At 45.1% G+C, this 23,842-nt stretch overlaps 1 protein-coding gene across 3 annotated transcripts in view; it reads right to left on the bottom strand.

Annotated features, from left to right (window-relative positions):
- Nucleotides 1-23,842, bottom strand: part of STIM1 (stromal interaction molecule 1) — a 162,593-nt gene that overhangs the window by 82,125 nt on the left and 56,626 nt on the right. For all 3 annotated transcript variants that reach the window (XM_034759281.1, XM_034759280.1, XM_034759282.1), the window contains one exon: nt 583-713. In XM_034759281.1, coding sequence (XP_034615172.1) covers nt 583-713 — 131 coding nt within the window. The remainder of the gene's footprint in view (nt 1-582; nt 714-23,842) is intronic.

Raw genomic sequence — 23,842 nt, 5'->3', positions numbered from 1 at the left:
TTCTTGCATCTGAAGAAGTGAGGTTCTTACCCACGAAAGCTTATGCTCCCAGTACTTCTGTTAGTCTCAAAGGTGCCACAGGACCCTCTGTTGCTTTTTACAGATTCAGACTAACACGGCTACCCCTCTGATGTTTGTATGAAAAGGTGTCAGTGATGTGGCCCTCGGGCCAATGTACTAGTCCTCATGTGGCCCTCGTGGTGATTTGAGTGAGATCGCTGGTCTAGTGGATAGCGCTTGTATCGCACTGGGGGGTAGTGTGGCTTAATGGATAAGGTACTGGATTGTGAAGTCATGATACTTAGGTTCTCTTGACCTTTGGCAAGTCACATCTCTGTGTCTTTGCCTGTCCTTTCTATTTGGGGCAAGGACTGGTCTCTTATTATGGCATTCTGGGAGCTTCGGTCTCTGCAGGCTGAAGATGAAGGCAGCCAACAACTACTCTGGAAAATGTTATCGGCTGATCTTTGGCCACCCCTGACACGCAGTATTATCCAAAGTAGAGCTGCCCTCCTAAAGAGGAAGGCAGGAAAGGGAGGAAGGACAGGAGGGAGAGAAAAAGAAAAGTAGCTGTGAACTAACCTCATCGCTCTCCTCTACATCCACGTTGCCATTGGCGTCATCATCCATCTGCTTGTGGATATTGCAGACAGCTTCAAAGCTGAGCTGCTCATCTTCGAGGTGGCACAAGGGCTCATCAATTCGACAGAACTCTGTTTGGGGAGAAAACACTGGCATTAGGTAGCCCCCACCACAAGACTTTCCATCTCACTCTCTCGCTCCGCGACTGGCATTTGGAAAAGCAAGAGAAGTGTTTGGGGCAGGAATACACTGGGCTATTTTAGTGTTCCAGACCCACAAATCTAAAGTAAGACTGGCTGGTCTCTATGATACCGCAAATCCTGACAAAAAAGAATGGGTCAGGGCCTAACCTGGGCCGATCTCTCTTAGGGACCAGCTCCTGCAGTAGCGCTGGAAATGCTGATCAGCTTGCGTGGATGGGAGGCGGGGCCTTCTCCACAAGAGGCCAGAGACTTTGTTTTCCCCAATAACGTACCTATCAGGATTTCTGGGTTGGTTTTTAGTATGGATTAAGTGGGATTTATTTCTCCTATAGGTTTAGTGTGTGTCCTTAGGACATGATGATGTATATTACAGTAGTGCTTAGCCACAGGACATTTTGTGGGTTTAGTTAAATTTATTTTATTCATTTCGTGATATACATATAAATTATTCAATAAAGAGATAGTATTTCCATTAAATGTGTGATAGGCCATTTAGAGCTTTATATTTATAAACCAACACCTTAAATTGTGCCTCACACTTAATAAGTAGAGAATGCTGATTCAAACACACAGCTGTCATGCTTACAGGATATTTCAGAGGCTTTCGGATAGGAATTTGTAGATGGCATGAAGAACCTTTCACCTAGCAGGTAGCTAGATCGCATTCATTCCAGGCGGCTATTGGCTGAAAGTTTTTACCCTCTGATGGCAGTTCTGAGGACTACATGAAATGAGTTTGGTGGGTCTTAGTCCAGTTCCCATTGGACGGGTGCCCACATCACAAAGCCCGCCACTTGAATTGGCAGGCCGATTGAGACTTAGCAGAATGGCTAAGGAACAACGGGTGTGCCTAAAAACCCGCGGCTGGCCTGTGCCCGCTGACTCAGGCTAAGAAGTCGTTTAATTGTGGAGCAGACACAGAGGCCCTTGCGAGGTGGGAGCATCCCAGAGCCCCTTAGCCCAAGCCCGAATCAGCTGACCTGGGGCAGCCGCAGGTGTGTAATTGCAGCATAGACATGCCCAAAAGGGCCTTGGAGATCAAATTCCCCTCTGACTTCATGAGGGTCCTTCTGAAACAAAACAGGCACCCTGGCAGCAGAGGGATCTTGCACTGCTGCCATACATACCGTATCTTTTCTAAGGATAAACTGACATTTATTAAGGCATCTATCAACTTGATCTCTAAAAACCCAGAGGAAATGAGACTACTCATATGCTTAAAAAGTTAAGTACATGTTTAATTAAATGATTGGCTGGACCAGGGCCTAAGTGTGGACTGAAGTGAGATTTATTTCTCTTGGTCTGTCAATCTGAAATCTTTTGCCAGCACTAAATTCACACCAATTGTTTTTAAATGTTTCATTATTAGTTTTACTTGCCCCCGTTAGCTTTCACAGATACCTTGGCTGCCGCAATCTTCGTGACAGATCCACCCTAGAAGCCATCTGCTACCAGCACAGATCTCTAGCCACATACAGCCAACACCAGCCAGGAAAAGGTACAGAACAGCTTCCATATTAAAAAGACTGGGATTTTTAGCTTAGAAAAGAGAAGACATAGGAAGTACTGCTTCACACAATGCACTGTCAACCTGTGGAACTCATTGCCAGAGAATGGTGTGAAGGCCAAAAGTCTAACTGGGTTCAAAAAAGAATTACATAAGTTCCTGGAGGACAGGTCCATCGACGGCTAGTAGCCAAGATGATCAGGGAGGCAATCCCATGATGGCAGTGTCTCTAAACCTCTGACTGCCAGAAGCTGGAACTGGATGACAGGGGATGGATCACGCGATCACTGCCCTGTTCTGTTCGTTCCCTCTGAATCATCTGGCACCAGCCCCTGTCTGAAGGCAGGATACCGAGCTAGACAGACCACTGGTCTGACCCAGTATGGCCATTCTTACATTCTTATGAAAAAACCACTGCAGCTGCTATCCGATTTCAAATGACCCTGTGCTCCTGGCCTAGTCCCACCCACACCCAGACTTGCTCTCCAGGCTTCCCACTCCTCTCTCTCCAGACTGTTTAAAACACAAATAAAGTATCAGGTGCATGTAATTTCCCCAAGCAAACACTGACTGCAATTCTCTCAGCTGCTACCGGTGCCCCAATGCCTGGCATGACAGCATTTGGTACTGCAGGTAGCGTATTAGCTGATCAAATGCCATAGTGAGACAGGCAAGAAATACAGGTGAGTGCACTTGTAAGTGAGCATGGAAGATAAAATAGGATGGGTGAGTCTGAGAGACGTGTGAGCACTGGCACTTTTTTCAGAATACAGGTGCCTGTGTACGTTATTATTGAGTATGAGTCATGATACAGCACCATATGATCACTAACCGTTTACTGGAAATAAAAGTGTCTCTATCAGATAAAGGCAGATGACTGGGTCGCATAGAATTGAATGGTCACTTGTAATTTACAGGAAATACAGCTGCCAAAGTTTCTGAACCTAATGCAACGACAGCCATAAATGTCACTCATCCCAAAATATTCATCAGTGAGAAACGACAGATGCACTACCATGCAGGGGAGCAGCAGTTTTCCTTGTGGCCGTACCTTTAACTTCTGATCTCTGTTAGATGTTCGCTTGTATCTGCACACTCCCCAGATATGACTTGGTACCAGCCTTATAAACAGGAGGCTATTCCCTTGAGGCTTAGCAACCAAGAGATGAAGGACCACAAACTTTTTTCAATTTCAGTTACAAGAGCAGAGGAACCGGAGTTTCATTTTAATGTTTGTCTACAATAAATAAATGTATGCTCTCCAATTTCATACTTTGCATACGACATTCTCTCAAAAGCACCTAGAGCTAGGCTCGCCAATTACACTTTCAGCGTCTCACCGAGTATCAACCTACGAGTCCAAGTTCTCATATCGTGTTCATCACTATTGTGTTTTGAAGGCCTGACAAATGTATGTAGATTTACACAGGGATGGCGCATTTAAAATCCTGGCTGTAGTTACGGTACTAGTGCGGGAACAGGACGTCTCACACTGATACTGATCTAACTCCAGTATGTTACTGTGTAATATAAACATAGAAGATGGAAAGCACCAGTTTCCATCTCCCATAACCCAACCTCTGCAACCACAGGAAATCAGGCAATGGGCGATATGCCCAGCAGATCCTAACGGATGACCCCCTCTCCCAACTCAGTGCCGCAGAGAAAGTTCCTGCCAATATACCATGAGAAAAGGTCTTCCCAAATTAGGTAATCAGCTAAGCCCTGCGCTTATAAGCTACAATTATCATGGTTAAGTATCCAGTCCCATTTATACACTGTTGTCTAAATATGGAATACTGGTCTAGTTTTCTTGATTTCCCAGTGCTGTGGACTATGCCAGCCCCTTCTGGAACAGGGACTCCCGAATACTGACCTCCCTCTGGGAACAGGAAATGCCCCGTGGAATTTAACTTAATAAAAAAAAAAAGATGTCCACGGGTAGGCTTCAGATGTAAATGTCATTTCCCTGAAATTTAGGGGTGGTCTACACTTAGAAATTTACCAACATAGCTCTGTCAGTTAATGGGGTGATTTTTTACCAAGATAGCTACACTGGTAAAAGCCCTACTATAAGCCGTTTTATACCAATTAAGTGCATCCACCCTAAAGGATTTTGCTAGCATAACTATTTTAGTACAACTATACCAGCAAAACCCTCCTAGGGTAGACAAGGTCTTAGCTGACAATGTTTGCTTTGGTCACACATGGTAAGACATTAGAATAGGAAAATTTATTCATGCTTACCTACAAGTTTCCTTTCTTTGAATAATAAGGTCTACAGATCTGTTACAAGGGGTATTTCAGCCTACTTAACAACTTGGAGGCAGAACCAGATCTGTCAGTCATTAGCAATAAGGAGTGCCCCACCCCTGAAGTTCCCTTCAATCAAAACAATGTCCACTGCCGGTATGATTCCATTCTACTTTCCTAAATTACAGATTGTGTTAACTATACCTTAAAATGAAATCACAACAATTTCTCCTAATGCACAGCACAGGGATACGTCTCCCTAACAAAATAACCTGAATATTTGGATATCAATTTCTCTCTCTATTCTGGATGATAAATTTGTCTCCAAGATGGGCCAGATCCATGGACCTTATTACTCAAGGAAAGGAAATTTTCAGGCAAAACAATTTTTTTTCCTATTCTACATGGAGCTAGGATCTACAGAGCCTTAACAATGGGATTTTCACAGCAATGTGCCTCCAGGGTGGGAAGCTGGATCATCCTTTAAATATGGACAACCAAAATGAGGTAAATTATATATCCTGGACACTGAGGCATGGGAAAGACTTCTGCCGAAAAATGGCATTTGCTAATGATTAGATGACCAACATGTAGAATTTGGTGAATTTATGTATTGATGGCTACATGGCCATCTAGCTGGTCTCAATATAGGAGCCATGACTTCTCTGCCCTGAAGTTATCAGTGCTCCTACAGATTAGACTTTCATGCTCGACAGAAAAAGAACATTTCTTGAATTTATTTTGCAAGTGAGTGCTACGACAGATGTGAGGACTGCATGACTGAATGGGCCTCCTCAGAGAAAGCTCCCAACTTCATAAACTCATCCGATTGGCGACAGTAGTTCTCAGGAAGTCTGCTTTAATGGATAGGAATTGTAACGATGCTAGCCACAGGGGTTCAATTAGGGTAGTGCAGTAAAGAGCAGAATGAGGTTCCAAACATTGTGGGGTTGGAATCTGGATAGCTGACCTAAGGAAGCATTTAATGTCAGGGTTTCTACAAAACTTCCTTTTTCTTGACCGTATTGAGAACATTACAGTACAGAGACTTGACCTTTTTGCTTAGACATTCTGATTAGAGTCCTCGTGGAGGACAAAAGTACAAATCCTACCGAGCACCAGAAAACCTGAAGAGCTCTTGGATAACCAGCCTCAAGAAGCATCACCACCCCAGATTCAAGGAAGAAACTGACCACCCAGGAATGAGAAAGAGACAAAATAAGAAATGATACTTGGTGTGACGGGATCCCCGAGGTGCAGCCTAGGACTCTGGGAGCACTCTGCCCCCCTGAACTCTCTCCAGCCTGGGCTGTCTTTCACAATGCCTTGCTAGTGACCAGCAGCAAACCCCTCCAGGTGCTGTGATAACTCAGCACAACCACATGTGGAGCTCCACACCCCGCTAGATTGCATGAATGCTCCCAGAGCCACTCATGGATCACACAGGGAAAGGCACCAGCCAAATCCCCCCAGCTCCCAGCACTGCACCTCAGGAATATACCGTCTTGCCCTGCTCAAGACGAGCAGGGTAGATTTATTAATTGGTTCACTACTTCATCAATGGAAAGTGGACATACACCAGCCTTTGTAAACCTCAGCACATTTGCCACACACTTCAGGCAAACTCACTGATAAAGATAAACAGTTAAACAAATGTATTGACTATAAAAGGTAGATTTTAAGTGATATGCAAAAAGTCAGAGTTAGTTACCAAAATAAAATAAAATCCCGCAGTCTAAATTCTCAACCCTATTAGACTGGGAAACATCTAGATTAAGCAGTTCTTCTCACCCCACTGGATATTGCAATTCATAGTACACAGATTTCACCCTTGAAATCTGGGTCAGTCTCCTCTGCTTAAGTCTTCTCAGCGTCCTTGTTGCTTGCAGCATGGATGGGGGCAGGAGAAAGGCGAAGCTTGGGCCTGCTCTGTTCTGTTTTATACCCTGAGTCCCATGTGCTTGGAGAACACAAATCCAGGCATGTCTGGAGGCATTGCTGAATCTCCAGGCAAGGTTGAACAATTCCCCTGGTGTGGCCTCATGCAGGTGAGTCATTGAATTGTAGCTCCATTGCTGGACAATGACTGTTGATGGGTTGTTTGACACCCCGTCCGGGCATTGGTTACTTTCCTTGCTGTTGCCTCTGGGGAGTGAATATCTGGCTGATTCCCCAACTTACAGCATGTTTTAGTGATAACCATACTACACAATTCTCATACCTTCATATGCATTAATGATATACATATATGGATAGAAAAATGACTTTCAGCAGATCATAACCTTTCCCCGATACCTCACAAGGCTGCTTTATATGCAAGATCACAATAATATATAAATGAAGAACATGGGGGTTTACAGGATGCTCCCCCAAGGTACGGAATGTCACACTTGGTCATTCGTAACCATCAGAGACAAGAGGATACGGCAGCATTCTACACAGCTGGAGGCAGACAAGGATGGGCAGGTTGTGAGAAGAGGACTAGGAGTAATTCCACTCAGCTAAAAGTTTCCAATCAATGTCAGGTCCTCTGTGTGGAAACTGTGGAAGATATCTCTGAAGATCCAGCTAGTCAAATGGCATGAAGAGGTGTGAGGGGGGGACACCTGTGGATGGCTTCTCAGCACAACCCGTAAAAAAAAAAAAAAAAAAAAAAATCAAGCTTCAACCATCCAAGAAAGACAGATGATCCTTATTGAGGATTCTGTACTAAGAAGAATGGATGAATGTTCTGCAAGGGACAGGCAGACAGCAGAATGGTGTATTTTCTTCTCAGAGCTAAAACATGAGACATCACTCTAAGATTAGACAGGCTTCAAAAGTCAACAGGCCATGGTCATGGTATATATTGGCATAATGACACTGTATTGTGGGATAGCTCACAGATTATAAATGACTTCAGGAAACTCAGAGGGGCGCTGAAGGAGAAGAATGTCCAAGTGATCTTCTCTGAGATCCTTCCTGTCCTGCGAGCGAAGGAAGACAGAAGGCAGAAGAGTCTGACAGTGAACTGCTGGCTAGGTACTGGTGCTAGGTAGAGGGTCAAATGACACTTCAGAATTTTACTTTATTTTTGGTGGTGGTGGTCTAATGCCACCTGAGAGCTTTCAGGCCCAGAGGTAACACTGCCCAGACTTGTCTGTCTGCAGATAGTGCAGTGGCCACTCTTTCAAGTAAAATATCATCCCTTTAGAAACAGTGAGACCTTGGCCCCTAGGGACAATAGCCATGTTTACCTTTGATAGCAATACCAAGTTAAATTTCAATTGATTCATGCTGAGAACCTTACAGCCTTACAAAATGGAGGCCACCGAGGTTACAAAGAAGTATATGGGGAGCCAAGAGCCCCTTCCTGCCAGCTTGTTCTCCCACATTTGGGTTGCTCTCCCTCTCATCACTCTGTGGCCAGCTGCCGCAAGCAAGAGGTAGAAGTGGTCGTGGCAGCAAGGCATGGCAAACTGCAGCAGTATCTAGGAACAATGATCTGTACTTTGGGCATGGTGACCCACAGCAGCAGTTGAGGACTCAGACTTTAAAGCCAGAAGCGATGACAGCTCAACACTTTACTAGTCTTTTAGGTGTGGCAAGAAATTGCCATTCCTTTACTATGGTATCTTCCCAGGGAGCATGAGGCGGCATAAACAGCTATGGCTGGTCTCAGGCAGTCACAGATCTCTAACATATTTTCACTCAACAGAGTGCTCTGGCTGAAACAGTCAATCCTCTGGGTGGGTTTTTTATTTTGTTTGATTTTGATTTATTTTATTATATATGTGATTTGATCCCACAATACTGATTTGGACAGCTGGCCTTCCTTCCCATGGAGAAAGCAGTCCTATTTTTAAAAAATATTTCTTCTTTCTGGATGAACATGAACCCAAGGAACCAGCAACAGCTCTTTGGCTTGGTTTTTGTGTGTGTGTCTGTTTTAATCTGCCATGCTGCACTCCATGAGCTGAGCAAGGGAACCGGATGCTGATTTTATTTATATATATCCTCTCAGAGTTTGTCTCTACCATCCCGCCTCAGAGGAGGGAGTGAAATTGGGCTCAGACGTTGCTCCAAAAATATTTTTGAGAGATTAGTGATCTCTCGGCCCTCAAAGACGTTGGCTTTATGGTCTTCTCTCCCAAAATGGGGTTTCTGGGTCCTGGAAGGAAAGCATTGGGGTTCAAGAATGGATTCCCCAGTGGTTTTACCCCTTTCGATTATTAGGGTATCATGGGCCAGATAGGCTTGCACTTCCTCTGGAGGCCCCTGCCTGCGACGTGAGTCGCACAGGCCTGTTGTAGAGATGGCAGAAGCTGAGCCCCAAAGTCCCTTATTGCCTTTTCTGATGTAGGCAACCTCCGTGTTGCATCCATTTCCCTCCCTCCAGCTGCAGCCTGAGCAGCGGCAGCTGAGCTCCGCAGTCAGAAGGGTGGCTGCTGGTGCGGCTCTAGGGATTCAGACTCGATCTTCCACCCAGTATGCTGCTTTCTGGCTTTAGCCTCTCACGGAGATTGAGAAGGAGGGGGGCTGCTTGCCCGAGAGCCAGTTCTTTCCCAGTCCTGCTTGCCTCTTTTTCCTGCCCAGAAAGGAGGCGGCTGAGGCAAATGCACATGGACTGGGCTGTAAGGGGGAACTGCCCTCTGCCCACAAAGAATGTGAAAGCAGGAGACCGAGGCCCTTCCTTTTGCCTTTGGCTTTCGTGGCCTAGCTCGCTCCCTGAAGCCTGCAGGAACACCAGCCACCACAAACGCCACAGAAGGGTAGAGCCCTTCATGGATACAAAATTTGCATCCACAGCCGAGCCGCAATCCACAAACATGGTTATATAAAGCACGTATCTACAGATTTGCAGGGCCCTACAGAGGGGGAAGCAAAGCTGACAGGACAGTCTCCCAGACAGGCGCAAACAGCCTGGGACACAGCTGGGAGTTGGACGGGCACATTACTGAGCCAAATCTAAATAGGACTTAGAAACAAAAGTTTGGATCTTCCCACAGAAAAGCTCTGGAGCGGGGAGGGCAGGATGAGACGCTGGCCACAGGAGAGGCATATAATACAGGATGGAACTTCAGGGGGCAGAGCATTTCCCTGCTGCTGGAGATGGACAGGTCTGGGTCTGCTCATGTAATGTTGACAGACCCCGGGTCGTCGGTGGGCGGGATCGAACCTGGAGCTTAGTGCATGAGCCGCTACCACATGAGCTAAAAGCCAACTGGCTCTCAGCTAAGGCTGTAGAGCAGACTCATTCTATCTCTAAGGGGTCTCCGTGCCATTAGGTGGGACAGAACACCACACCCAGAAGGTGTGTGGGTTACACTTGCAAGTGGCAAACAGGCTGAAACAGTATCTATTTTAATGGATCTGTGACCCTTAGCAGGATGCAGCAAGTGACATACGGGGAAAGGGGATTGTGCAGTGTGTTACTCCTTGGAGGAAGATGAAAGTCAAACAGTATTGTAGGTTGTATTGGCCCCTTTATTAGCCATTTGGAGCAGACACTTATGTCCTCTCCAGCACAGTAAACGTGCATCAGATTTGCACTGGATTACAAGTGCATTGCTAGCTGAGGCACTGAGTACTGGAGGTTCTACAGGCCCAGACAAAGTTTGGAATACACCAGAAGCTAGAGAAAGGTGCCCAAACACCCACCCGAATTTAGGAAATGTAGTTTGTAGGGTCCTCAATCACTGTAGCATAAAGTCACCTTGCTGTCACTACTGAATTTATCACAGCCGCTTTATGATAAGGACATATTATCTCCATTTCTTGGTTGGGAACTGGGAGCTCAGAAAGATGAAATGATTTGCCCAGGATCACACAGGAATCTGTAGTAGATCCAGACACTAAACCCAGATGCCACAAGTCCCACAGCACAAAGCCATCCTGTCTCTCTACTCTGAAGTGGTCAGGAAGTTTCAGGTCCTGTTTCCAATAGCCCTGAGATTGTCCCCAAAAGGAACACCTCTACCTCGATGTAACGCTGTCCTCGGGAGCCAAAAAATCTTACCGCGTTATCGGTGAAACGCGTTCTATCGCACTTGCTTTGATCCACCAGAGTGCGCAGCCCCGCTCCCCCGGAGCACTGCTTTACCGTGTTATATCCGAATTCGTGTTATATCGGGGTAGAGGTGTACTGTACTCCAGAGAGCTGCTCCAGATTCTGCGCTAGGCATTAGGGCCTGCTGCACTAAGAGTGCTGGCTTCCACGATACCCATCAGTGGCATCAAAACATTTCACTCCAGACCTTTCATGTATTCCCTGGGGAAAACGGCTTTGAAGGAGGATATTTTTTAGTGGTTGTTAAATTGCGGGTTCTCTTAATTTTCATCCATGAGTTCCTATTATCTCTAATAACATTTGAAAAGCTGCCGTAATACCATTACAGTTGATTGCCTCCAGCAGCATTTAATATTATAATCAAGGCAGCCATTGGGATAGGATTAGATGGCAGCTTAGTTCACTTTTAAGAATTGTGATTTATGTAACTCAGTTTATTAATACTGGAACTGCATCCAGAAAATAAACTTCCTTTTGAGAATAGGACTTTTAAAGAGTTTAACTAAATTGAGCAAGGCGGCACCAGCTTATCCGCTCTCCTCAGCAGTCCCCCATAGAAGTAATAATACTCTGTTTTTCTTCAGGGCCTTTCAACTGAGAATATTAAAAGCAATTTATGAACATGAACAAAGCCTCAAAAGAGTCTTGTAAGGGAGGGAGGGAGAGAGGGATCATTCCTATTTTAAAGCGGAGGGTTTGTAACATATAAAATTTCACACAGCAATGAGTGGGAGAGCTGGGAAAATAACCTAGGACAGTGGCTCTCAACCTTTCCGGGCTACTGTACCCCTTTTCAGGAGTCTGATTTGTCTTGGATAGCCCCAGGTTACACCTCACTTCAAAACTACTTGCTTATAAATCAGACATAAAAATACAAAAGTGTCACCGCACACTATTACTGAAATATTGCTTACTTTCATTTTTACCATGTAGTTATAAAATAAATCAATTAGAATATAAATATTGTACTTAGATTTCAGTGGATAGTATATAGAGCAGTACAAACAAGTCGTCTGTATGAAATTTTAGTTTGTACTGACTTTGTTAGTGCTTTTTCTGTAGCCTGTTGTAAAACTAGGCAAATATCTAGATGCGCTGATATACCCCCAGGAAGACCTCTGCTCACCCACAGGGGTATACGTACCCCTGGTTGAGAACCACTGATCTAGGAATCCTCGTATTACATCTCCAGCTCTAGTTACTACAGAACACAGCCTTCACAAAGTGATGAGTATGATGCTGCACTTCCACGGACAACAGAAACTATTAAACTACCACTTTACCCTGTACAGCTCGGCATACTGTACTACATGCAGTGCCATTAGCCACTAGTCACTTCATATTTGATGTTCAAAAGCTGTCGAAAAGGGATCTGAAACATACCCCCGCACACCACCTATAATTTTACAGGATTAATTTCCCAAATGAACGGTGGATGGGGCATTTTAGCATATTACTTATTTAAACTTGGGAGCAAGAAGTCAGGGAGAATTGTAGCTGAAGAGCTGCAAAACCCAGACCCACGTAATCGCCAGCTTTCAGGCAGCGTAACATTACACCTGCGAACAGACCACCAGAGGAAGACAAAGGTTTTATCGCTGATTCTGTTGGGACTATGGGCAGAATGTAGAACTACACAACATGATCAAGGCTGGCAGAACTAGACCCATAACTAGATGTGTCCATATGATGGGACAAGGGAATTCATTGGGGAGTTCTGCTTATGATATATAAACTAAGGCTACGTCTTCACTACCCGCCTGAATCGGCGGGTAGAAATCGATCTCTCAGGGATCGAATTATCGCGTCTCGTCGGGACACAATCGATCCCCGAATCGACGCTTGTACTCCACCAGCGCAGGTAGGAGTAAGCGCCGTCGACGGGGGAGCCGCGGAGGTCGATTTGCTGCCGTCCTCACAGCAGGGTAAGTCGGCTCGGATACGTCGAATTCAGCTACGTTATTCGCGAAGCTGAATTTGCGTATCTTAAATCGACTCTCCCTCCCCCAGTGAAGACGTAGCCTAAGAGCAGCTCACTGAGGCTTCAGAATAAGTTAAGACTGTCTGAGCTTGCAGGGCCGGCTTTAGGCCAATTCCACCAATTCCCCTGAATCAGGCCCCACGCTTAAGAGGGCCCCGCGCCCAGTGGCAGGGTCGCCCAGAGTGGGGGGCAAGTGGCAGAGAATCCCTTCCCTGCATAGAGGCACTTTTTAAATTTTTACTCACCCGGCGACGCTCCAGGTCTTTGGCAGCGGGTCCTTCACTCGCTCCAGGTCTTTGGGGGCACTTTGGCGGCGGGTCCTTCAGTGCCGCCCAAGACCCAGAGCGAGTGAAGGACCCGCCGCCAAAGACTAGGAGCGCGGCCCAGTGAGTACAAGCCCCACGTGTTTTTTTTTTAACGTGTTTTTTTTTTTTTTTAGTCATTCCTGTCGGGGCCCCGTCAAAACTGTTTGAATTGGGCCACGCACTTCCTAAAGCCGGCCCTGTGAGCTTGAAATACTTATCCACATATAAAACACTTCATTAAATGTTGGGAGAGGGCAATCTTGTCTTGGAGATTATATGAAGAAGGATGAGCACTTTAGAAGAATAAACATGAAAGATAAGTAGTATAAACTTTATTTCCCCTCCCCGAAACTCACGCTGGGGATAATGACCTCTCTGTCAGAAAGCAACTCTCACAGAATTCACCTCAGAATTTCCAACCGAGAGTCATAAAGAAAACTATGTCTGCTTTGGTCTGCCTCTGCCTCAATGATTTCACCTCATCGTGTAGCAGTCATTCCCAGTGCCTGTCATTTTTTTCTTGAGATTTTCGGTGATTTTGAGATTAATCCGATGGTAGTTTAGAGGGTTATCTAGAGGGAAGTTACTTAGGACCTTGTAGATTGAGTCTATTGTATCTTCAGTACCCACTGACTACCAGAAATAAGGATGCATATATTACAAGAGCAGCCTCTGCATGCTGTGTAGTTGCAGCGGTGTCAGTCCCAGGATATTAGAGAGGGAAGGTGGGTGAGGTAATATCTTTTATTGGACCATTTTCTGTTGGTGAGAGAGAAGCTTCCAAGCCACACAGAGCTCTTCTTCAGGTCTGGGACAAGGGTGGACTCTAACAGCCTTATGTGCTACGTTACATAAGAAAACAAGTTTATTTAATTAAAAAAAAAAAAAAAAAAAAAACTTTTCTGACCTTCTGTTTCTCTTCATACCTGTCTGTCTCTACTTTTTAGTCTCCAAAACAAAGACAATTAAGATCAGGTTCTTAAAATGCTGAAATTGACCAGGATTAGGACCACTGCCAAAGAAACAAGACGAAATTCTCCCCTAATCCTTCCCACCCTGTGGTAACTAGAGCCCAATTTCATACTGCAGAAGCCATCCAATGGAAAGTGCCACTGCACAAGAACATTCTCTAGGGCAGTAGATCACAGCAGCTGGAAAGATGCTAAGAGCACTGCCCAATTAAGATGCACTGCAAGCATACCAACTACAGTTTTCTTTTTCGTCAAGTGTTTTTAGTACTGTTGAAATGTATCAAAGGGACGGGCCAGGAGACAGAAGCTCTCCATTTGCCCCACAGAACACGTGAAGAACAGTGCAAGGATCTCCCACACACCCCTGTAGATGCGCCTCAACAGTGACCTGGAGGGATCACTCTCAGGGGTGTTCAGTCTCCCTGCCCTACACTAGTCAGGGTCTGTCTGCTAAAACTACCTGCAAGGAAGATAATCAGTGCTGGTTACGTTGACACTGACATCTTTGCCTTAGAATTTATACAGGCCCCCACATCATTCCACATAAACCAGGATATTGTCAGATAGTAGTATGAATCTCATCTAAACCACCACTGACCAATGATCTAGAAGTGAAAGGCTCAGTATCCCCCAAGCAATCATAGCCCCATGACTGATTTGTTTTTAAATTCCTTCAATTTCTTTCCTACAAGTTCCTTCCTTTAATGGTATTGTAGTAGGGAATAGTGTCTTCTGAGCCAAAGTAACTATTTTGAAAGTGACAGAGTAATGAATTGATCCTCCTCATACCGAAAAGTCATACAGCCAAACCCCAATTGACTGTGATACTGAAAGCACGCAAGTCATTCTCTCTGTCTCTCCACAGTCCTAGGAATTCACACTGCTTAATTTTCATTGTGAAGTTCATTGAGTGATTTATCAGGGCTAAGGATAAGATTTAGTCATAGAGATCACAGACCTCCATGACTTTGGCTTCAGCTGTCAGTGGCAGGGCCAGACGCTCTTCTCCCTCCCTCCGTCCCCCCCCATCTCCCCACCACCATCTGTCCCTGCACAGCTTCGGCTGGTGCTGGACATCCCCCTGTCCCCCTCCATCCTGTGTTGCTGTAGCCGAAGGCAGGGCTGTGTGCCCCCCCTCCCTGTCCCTTTGGCTGGAGCCGGAGCCACTGCTGCATGACCCCCACCCCACAGCTTCAGCTGGGGCTGTACACACACACACACACACGGTTGTGGTGGGGGCTGGAGCTGTACTCCCCTGTGGCAGTGGGGCAGGGGCTGTCAGTCCTCCACAGGGGGATCCAGCTCTCATTCCTTCTCCCCACCCCAGCCCTCTCTCCCCCGTTATTTTTAGTAAAAGTAACAGAAAGGTCACAGCTCCTGTGAATTTCTTTTTATTGCCCGCAACCTGTCCGTGACTTTTACTAAAATAACTGACGTGGAGAATCAACCCACTCTTGAAAGGTGTTTAAGCAGGTATGTTGCTTGCACCACTGGCGCAGCACATTCTTGTTACGTTATGTTGAATTTCCATCTCCTCCACTGCCGCTTGGTTTGGGGTACTGTGACTGGGAGGGAATTCAATGGGGTTCTTCCATTTGCCATCTCATCATTACACCAGACACTGCAAATCATTTTTGGTCCTCACCTAAACACAACAATTTAATAACCAGATCAGATTAGAAGCTGCAAGAGATTGTTTCATTTTTGTATGAAGGGGCCGTACCAGACTCGTGAGAAATTTGTCCTGTTCTTTCTGTTAATCTTCTTGGAAGTACATTCATTAGTGAGGTAGAAACAGCAGGAGTTTGAGGATTGTTTATTAAAAGGGGTGACAGGTTTCATTTAAACATTAATACTGTACATAAATCAAGTACTTTATTTCCAGGCAGATGCCCTTAGCCACTTGAGCGTGAGCAACAGCCACTTTTTTGGGTCAAAGAGCTTTTCTTTTTAGCAGCCTCACTCCCCTGCTGCACACCATAATCAGAACCATTTCCCAACCATCAGAAGAGTGAAACAGTCTCTCTGTGGGGCTACAGGTTGCCACACAGATGCTAGGGCTTGGGCTGGAGCCTAGCCTCTGAAACCAAGAAAGGGGGGTGGATCCTAGAGAGAGCTCGGCCTCCAGGCTGAGCCCAAACACCTGCACTGCTATTTAAGTCAGTTGACCTTGGTACGGAGGCGACAGGATTTTTATTGCAGTGTAATTCTCCAGTACATTTGCCAGCTTCCTCCTCAAATTCAACACAGTGGGCTCCATTCTGATCTCACTCCCATTGGTGTAAATTAGGAGTAAACTGAAGTTAATGGAATTACAATGGTGTAAAACAACTGAGTGCAAACAGAAATCAGGCCATTGCATAGAAGGTCAGACTGCCTATGCTGAAAGGTTGCAGTGATGCCTAGAGTGCCACTGCAGGCAACTGCAGCTAACAACAGCAGTAAACAAAATCTTTCAACATTATCCAGCGGAAGGAAAGCCTGCAAAACCCACAGGGCCTGATTCTGTAGCCCCTACTCATGTTGAGTGGCACTTTAATTTAAGCTGTTCCACTGACATCACTGGGACTACACCTGTAAGTGTCCCCCTAGGTGAGTAAGGGGTTACAGAACGGAGCCCTTAATGATCTGTATTCCTAGTATTCGAACCACCAACCACTTCCTTCCAACAGACTGGTTGCCTCCCAAGTTGAGGCTTCCTGAGCCAGTAGCGTGACACAGTTGTGAAAGTGCTGGCTTTTTCATTCAAAACACAGAGCAACACTCAAAGCTCTCCTTTGACTCCCTCCTAAAAGCTACCCCACACCTCAGCTTCTTCACCCAAGAACTCGCTGATCTTTTTTTTTTAAAAAGATCTGCTGTCACTTCCCCTTTCTCTCTCCCTCCTCCCTTCCCCACATCTCTTGCAATACACTCTCCTCATTCTTCATTGTAACCAACAGTGAGGTTTCTCAATTGCTAACCCTGCCACATGCTTGATCCTCTCCCAGTTACTAATGTCCCTTGTCCCCCCTCTCATCGCCTCCTCTCACTCTCTCTGCCTCTCAGTAACAGTATGCTGAGGTCTCTCTCTATCAAAAATAAAAACACTCTTGACCAGCATCTACATTTACAATTACACCTCTACCCCGATATAACGCTGTCCTCTGGAGCCAAAAAATCTTACCACGTTATAGGTGAAACCGCGTTATATCGAACTTGCTTTGATCCGTGGGAGTGCGCAGCCCCGCCCCCCTGGAGCACTGCTTTACCGTGTTATATCCGAATTTGTGTTATATCGGGTCGCGTTATATTGGGGTAGAGGCGTACCACCCAATCTCCTCCTCCTTTTCACTGCTAAGCCTACTTAGATCACCATTTATAACTGTTGCCTTGAGATCTTTTCCTCCAGCACCAGTCTGGCTTCTGCCCTCTTCATGATTCTTAATTTCCAGCCAAATTTCAGGACCCCTACACAGAGGGCCATGACCTCACAGGGATCCACCAGATCTGGAGGTGGTCTTCCTCATACTTTTCCAGAGAGACTTTGCCCACACCATCTTGGTGATGGGGGAAAACCCCTCCTACAGGCTTTTCCACCCGAAAGGATGATATGCAGCCAAGTTAGCAGTTGCAGTCCATTAGAGTCTCAAACCTGTGTATCTAATATGCTTACATTTATATCTATTTAAAATTTATATGAATTGTGTTCAGGTCCAAGGATTGCATAATGTTTACTTTGGGCAGTGGGCACAAAATTGCAAAGTTGCATTTTAAAAAAAAATCTTGAAAAAAGGGAAACAGTTTTGCTCAATCTTCGTCGCTAAGTCATTGTTTGCGAAAGTGACCAAGTGAAGCAGCATTACACGCAGAGCAGTTAGTGACATTTGCACACCCTGTGTCAGAGGGAATGGAAACCCTGTACGTTTGAATAATTGGAGGTGTGCGTAGTTCATAGTAACTTGGGCACTTGGACTGACAAACTGATGATTCCCCGCCCCCGCTCTTTTCTGTTGAAAGGAACTGAATTCAGCGCTTCTGGGCTGTGCAGAACATACTGATTTAAAGTACAATTTTAAAGAGGCCTCCAGTCAGTATAAATGCCTCTTCAACCAGTGCTCTTTAATAGCAGAAGCAGCCAGATGAAGTTATTAGATTCACTTGACTTGGTTACCTTTACTCAAGGAGGGTAAAGTTGCTAGTAACTCTTGTAATCATCCCCTAATATTATGGAAAACTTGGAAAGCTCAATAATCCAGACAACAGTAGATAGGAAAGATCGGATAACTGACAGTGTCGCAAGTCCCAGCTAAGCCACTACAAAATGCTAGAGGACTTAGGCTATGTCTACACTGACAATTGAACAACTTTTGTGTTTCAGAGGTGTTAACCCCCCTGAAAGACAAAAGTTTTGCCACGACAAGCACCAGTGCCGACAACACAAATGCCGCTCGTTCGGGGTGGTCGTTTTTTGTCGGCAGGAGAGCCGACAAACAGTGGCTACACTGCATGACTTCTAGCGACACGGCCATGTTGCTAAAAGCTGTGTAGTGTACACATAGCCCCACCTGTCAGAACAAAATGTGTTTCAGTTGCTAAACGAAAGCAGTTCCCCTCCCTGTTCCCTGTAAAAATTGCTGCTAGCTAGACTGGCTTCCACAGGGTTTCAAAGATACTGATATTTGCATTTCATCAAACTGAGAAGGAGAGTAACAAACAATTCTCCTGTGACAAAGCTCCATTAAATTCAGCCAAAAGAAGGAACTTTTGTTATAATTAAAGATCTGAACATATTTCTTTACTTTAAAGGGAGGAAATTAGCAGTGGTGACCACAGCAATGCAAGTGGCATGGAATGTAATGGAAATAGGAGTGCGAAGGGAGTGCATCTGCAATCACATTGTCAGGAACAGAGCAGCAGGCCGTGAGGAACGGGGCGTTCTCACCAGGGAGTGGCAAGGACAGAAGAAAATCGTAAGTAGTTTCAGGGGGAGGAGGAAGATGATTAACTTCGTTCTTTCACTCGCACCCATCGCCATAGTACCCGAGCGCCCAGAAAGGTCTTGCTCTACTCTGCCCTGCGCTCTACAAGAATAAAAATTATTATTAGGGTTCAGGCATCAGCTTGACTCTAAAAATAGCTCCGGCTTAGAGTACTGCCCTGTAGCACACCTGAATCTGAATCCTGGAGAAGAGCTGTGTGGCTCAAAAGCTTGTCTCTCTCATCAACACAAGTCGGTGCAATAAAAGATATTAACTTCACCCACCTTGTTTCTGCTTCCCTCACTGTCAGACATTGGTAAGGGCACGAACAAGGCTCTGCCATCCCTGACTATCCTGCTATTTGCCAGAATAGCCTATCTTGGTGAGGTGTTTTTCTTGGTTTTTGTTTTGTTGTAACAAGAATAGTTTTTTGGCCTATTGTTCAACCTCAACCTGGAGGATGAGTGGACTGCTTTTCATCTGGTCCCCTCTGACCTGTCCAGCTTGGGTGGCCCTTCCAGGAGTTAAAACCCCCACCAACATAAGCTCTCAGGGCCATTGGAACAAACAAGCCTTCACCCACAATAAGGTGCAGTATCCAGGGAAGTTTTCTAGTACTTCACCAAAAGTTATCTTAAATAAATAAATTAAATTAACGGAGATATCCGATCTCCTAGAACTGGAAGGGACCTTGAAAGGTCATCAAGTCCAGCCCCCTGTGCCTTCACTAGCAGGACCAAGTACTGATTTTGCCCCAGATCCCTAAGTGGCCCCCTCAAGAATTGAACCACAACCCTGGGTTTAACAGGCCAATGCTCAAACCACTGAGCTATCCCTCCCTCCCTTCAGTCCTGGGCTACTGCATTCAATGCCCTGGACTCCAAAGATCATTATATTGTTGCATCCATCCTAAGCAATTTATCGCCATAAAACAAGCAAACCTGTTTGTTCCCTTGGAGACTAAATACACTGGAGTTTTGAAGAAAGGTCAAATATAGCTAAAGATAAACTCATTTATTTGGCTATTGAGCATAGGTTGAAGGGGTAATCGGAATGACAGAAAGCCACACTAAAGGAGTAAATTAAGGTCTGGTCTACACTACAGACCTATATCAGTATAACTACATTGCTCGGGGGTGTGAAAAATCCTGAGCAACATAATTGTACCAACCTAACCCCCCATGTAGACAGCCTATGGTGCCGGAAGAGCTTCTCCCACCAACATAGCTACTGCCTCTTGGGGAGGTGGATTAACTGTGCCAACGGGAGAGCTCTCTCCCATCGGCTTAGAGCGTCTTCGTTAGAGCACTACAGCGGTGCAACTGCATCGGTACAGCTGCCCCGATGTAGCATTTTAAGTGTAGACCTGCCCTAAGTCTGTAAGGCCTACACAGCCCAGCATTCTGAAGCATTAGATTTTGGTCTTTCTGGAAGAACAAACAAACAAGGTGGGTGGGTGGGTGTGGTGCAATGGGGAGAATGATCAGTTTACGTAAATCCACATGCTAAGGTTATTGCGAGCTGCCCACACCTCTTAGCATTCAAACTCACAGGGGTTCTATTAGGTCATAAGCAGCACAGTTCCCTTCCCTACGGTCTGTTGTATTGATTTCGTAACTTAGGCCATGTCTATACGTACAGCGCTGAAGCTGTACTGATACAGCTGCGCCACTGCACTGCGTATGATGAAGACGCTCTATGCCAGTGGTTCTCAAACTTTAGTACTGGTGATGCCTTTCACATAGCAAACCTCTAAGTGCAACCCCTCCTTTATAAATTAAAACCACTCTTTTATATATTTAACACCATTATAAATGCTGGAGGCAAAGCAAGTTTGGGATGGAGGCCGACAGCTCGTGACCCCCCCCCCCCCCATGTAATAACCTCGCAACCCCCTGAGGGGTCCCGACCCCTAGTTTGAGACCCCCTGCTCTATGCTGATGGGAGAAAAGTTCTTCTGTCGGAATAAAAAAAACCCACCTCCATGAGCAGCAGAAGTTGTGTTGGGAGGAAAAGCTCTCCCACCACAGCGCTGTGCACACCAACGCTTATGCTGGTGTAACTTATAGGGCTCAGAGAGATTTATTCACACACACACACACACACACACACACGAGTGACATACATTATGTCAGCATAAGCTGTAGTGTAGACATAGCCTTAGCCTTGTGACTCAAACTATCTGTGCAGGAAGAGTAGCATTCATGGAGCTGGGGGACCACAGCCAACATCTGGAAGCTCTGGCCCTGATTCCCTTCTCCTTTACACCAGTTTTATACTGATGAGAGTCCACTGGACTTTATGGAATTATTCCTGATTTACACCATTATGTGGGAAAGACAGCTTGATTCTCTCAAGAGAGTCTCAAGAGCCCACTAAGTCTGGGACTACAAGAGGGCAAGATCAATCCTCTTCCATTAGTAAAACTTGAGTTTGGTCTTCATTCCCGATTCACCGCTGAGTAATGTGTATTTTTTCAGACAGTGCAAGACAGAATCCACCGCACTCTAATCCTAATCTAGCTCAGCCCATTAAAGGTTTGAACAATCATGCGGCTCAGCTGATGAAGTCTCTACCACACACGTTATCAGCGAAGACGTCATTATCCAGAAGTAGCCACATACAGGCACACTGTCTTTCTGCAGGGGAATAAGAAAATAACTATTAAGGTCAGTGAATAGCTTGCCAAATATAGGAATAAGCACAGAGAGGCCAAAAGTTTTCAGGGGGAGTCATTAAGTCATTAGCGAGTGACACTTTGTTCTAATTCTTGTACAGCATGCTGACAGGAAAAATTCTTTCCTTCTGTGCTTGACTGAACAGCTCTGTACTGGCTCAGCCAATGGACTGTGACACAATTAGGCAGAAGGGTGTGTGTGTGTGCACTCACACAAGAATATGATAAAGCAGGATCTGCAGATGTTATTGTAGCTTTGTTAGTCACAGGATATCAGAGAGAGAAAGTGGGTGAGGTAATATCTTTTATTGGACCAACTTCTGTTGGTGAGAGAGACGAGCTTACACAGAGCTCTTCTTCAGGTCTCGGAAGTGCACTGAGACGGGACATTCTGGGTATGTCTACACTGCAGACAGACACCCGCAGCTAGTCCAAGCTGACTCGGGCTTGTGGGGCTTTGGCTAAGGGGCTGTTTAATTGCAGTGCAGATGTTTGGGTTCTGGCTGCAGCCCAAGCTCTGGGACCCCTCCACCTTACAGGCTCCTAGAGCTTGGGCTTCGGCACAAAGCCCAATGTCTACACCACAATTAAACAGCCCCTTAGCTCAAGCCCCGTGAGCCTGAGTCAGTTGGCATGGACCAGCCAGGCATTTTTAATTTCAGTGTAGATATACCCGAACAGTACATTTCCCAGACGGGAAGAAGACCTCTGTGTAAGATTGAAAGCTTGTCTCCCTCATTAACAGAAGTTGGTCTAATAAAAGATTATTACCTCACCCACCTTGTCTTGCTAATAAAGCAGGATAATCATTTTTAGATTAGTGAGATATTTTCTTTCCCCTCTCTCTACAAATCTTACTATTCATAGAACGTGGCCAGGAAGAGGAATGTATGTTTGGCTCACCAACTTCCTTAGTTTGCAAAGTTTACTCACAGTAGTTTATGTACTAAAGTGGGCCTTTGTTTACAGTAAATAGTACAATGCGCTTAAAAATCAAAGCCAGCAATCTCATATTTATGAGTGATTTTATAAAGCTGCATGTGCCTGGGCATGTCCATTCATGCACACAGAGACTCCAACTTCTCATCCGGTGCGTCAATTTTTTAAGAGAAAGATTCTCTCACCCCTCCCCTCCCAATACCCTACTGATGGTTCCCAAAGCGTGTCATTCTATGGACCCCCCTGTAACTGTTCTTCAGGCCACTAGTGGTCCAGAGACTATAGCTTCAGAACCATAGAGAGAAAAAGATTTTGAACCAAAAAAAACCAAAAAAACCCTTCAATTTTCCTAATAAACTCAGAAAAACTAACAAAGTTATGGGGGAAATATCACAGTGAATGTTTTCCAAAAAGGCCGCTGCTCTACATCACATATATGGCAAGGTCATCTTTTCTAGACCTGCCACCGTGTTTTCAGAGTATCAGTCCGATTTTTTGCAGATCCTTCTCACATCTGCTGCTCTCCTCTGACTCAAGCTTTCATTTAAGTTGCTTGGCAACTTTTGTTGCTGTGAGCTCACTTCAATACAAGTCTCCGAAGACAATGTATCGTCATCAGATATGGAATTTTCCTCAGGGCCTCCATCCCAAATCATCCACCACCTCTCAGTATCACGGAATCAAATTCCATTCCTAAAGTATTTTCAGCATGACTGGTTATATATTTGCAATTAAATTTAAGGTGTGAAGTCTCAGAGGGCAAACTACAGTGCACAAGATTTTTAGGAATGACAATACATTCATTCAAGTATCAGGGGGTAGCCGTGTTAGTCTGTATCTACAAAAACAACAAGGAGTCTGGTGGCACCTTAAAGACTAACAGATTAATACATTCATTCATACTCTCTCTCTCCCTCTCATGTACTTTCTTCTTTAAACATCCATGAAAATGTAGACAATACGCTTGGCAAAGCACAGTCCGTGCATCTGCTTCGAAGTGTGCAGCCACACCATGGGGTTGTGGACTACCTGACATTACAACAGTACAACTCAGATTCAAGAGCTCGTCTTCTACTTTACATTTTCTGCGTATGATCTGTTTCTGCACTAAATTATTCCCACTTACGCTGTTCAACGAAGGGGGTTACATTTTTATACTAAAGCACCAAACTGTAGTTAAATGCAATAAACTAAATATTTTTATTTTTCCTACAGCTAGGGTAATTCTGGCAGATGCTTCATAATTTTGGTTAGAAGTGACCAGTTGTACTTAAAATTCTGTATTTGAGTATGTGTATTCATATAATAAGTGTACATGGAGTTTAAATGTTTTATATAAAATATTTTATCAATCAGACATATGTTTATGGGATTCCCTTCAGCTTTTCAAGAGCAATTTCTCAGATATCTTTAT

The sequence above is a fragment of the Trachemys scripta genome, chromosome 1, assembly GCF_013100865.1.
Source record: "Trachemys scripta elegans isolate TJP31775 chromosome 1, CAS_Tse_1.0, whole genome shotgun sequence".
In the NCBI taxonomy this organism is placed as follows: domain Eukaryota; kingdom Metazoa; phylum Chordata; order Testudines; family Emydidae; genus Trachemys; species Trachemys scripta.
Note: the sequence above shows the minus strand (reverse complement) of the source record. Positions and strands in the feature narration are given on the sequence as shown.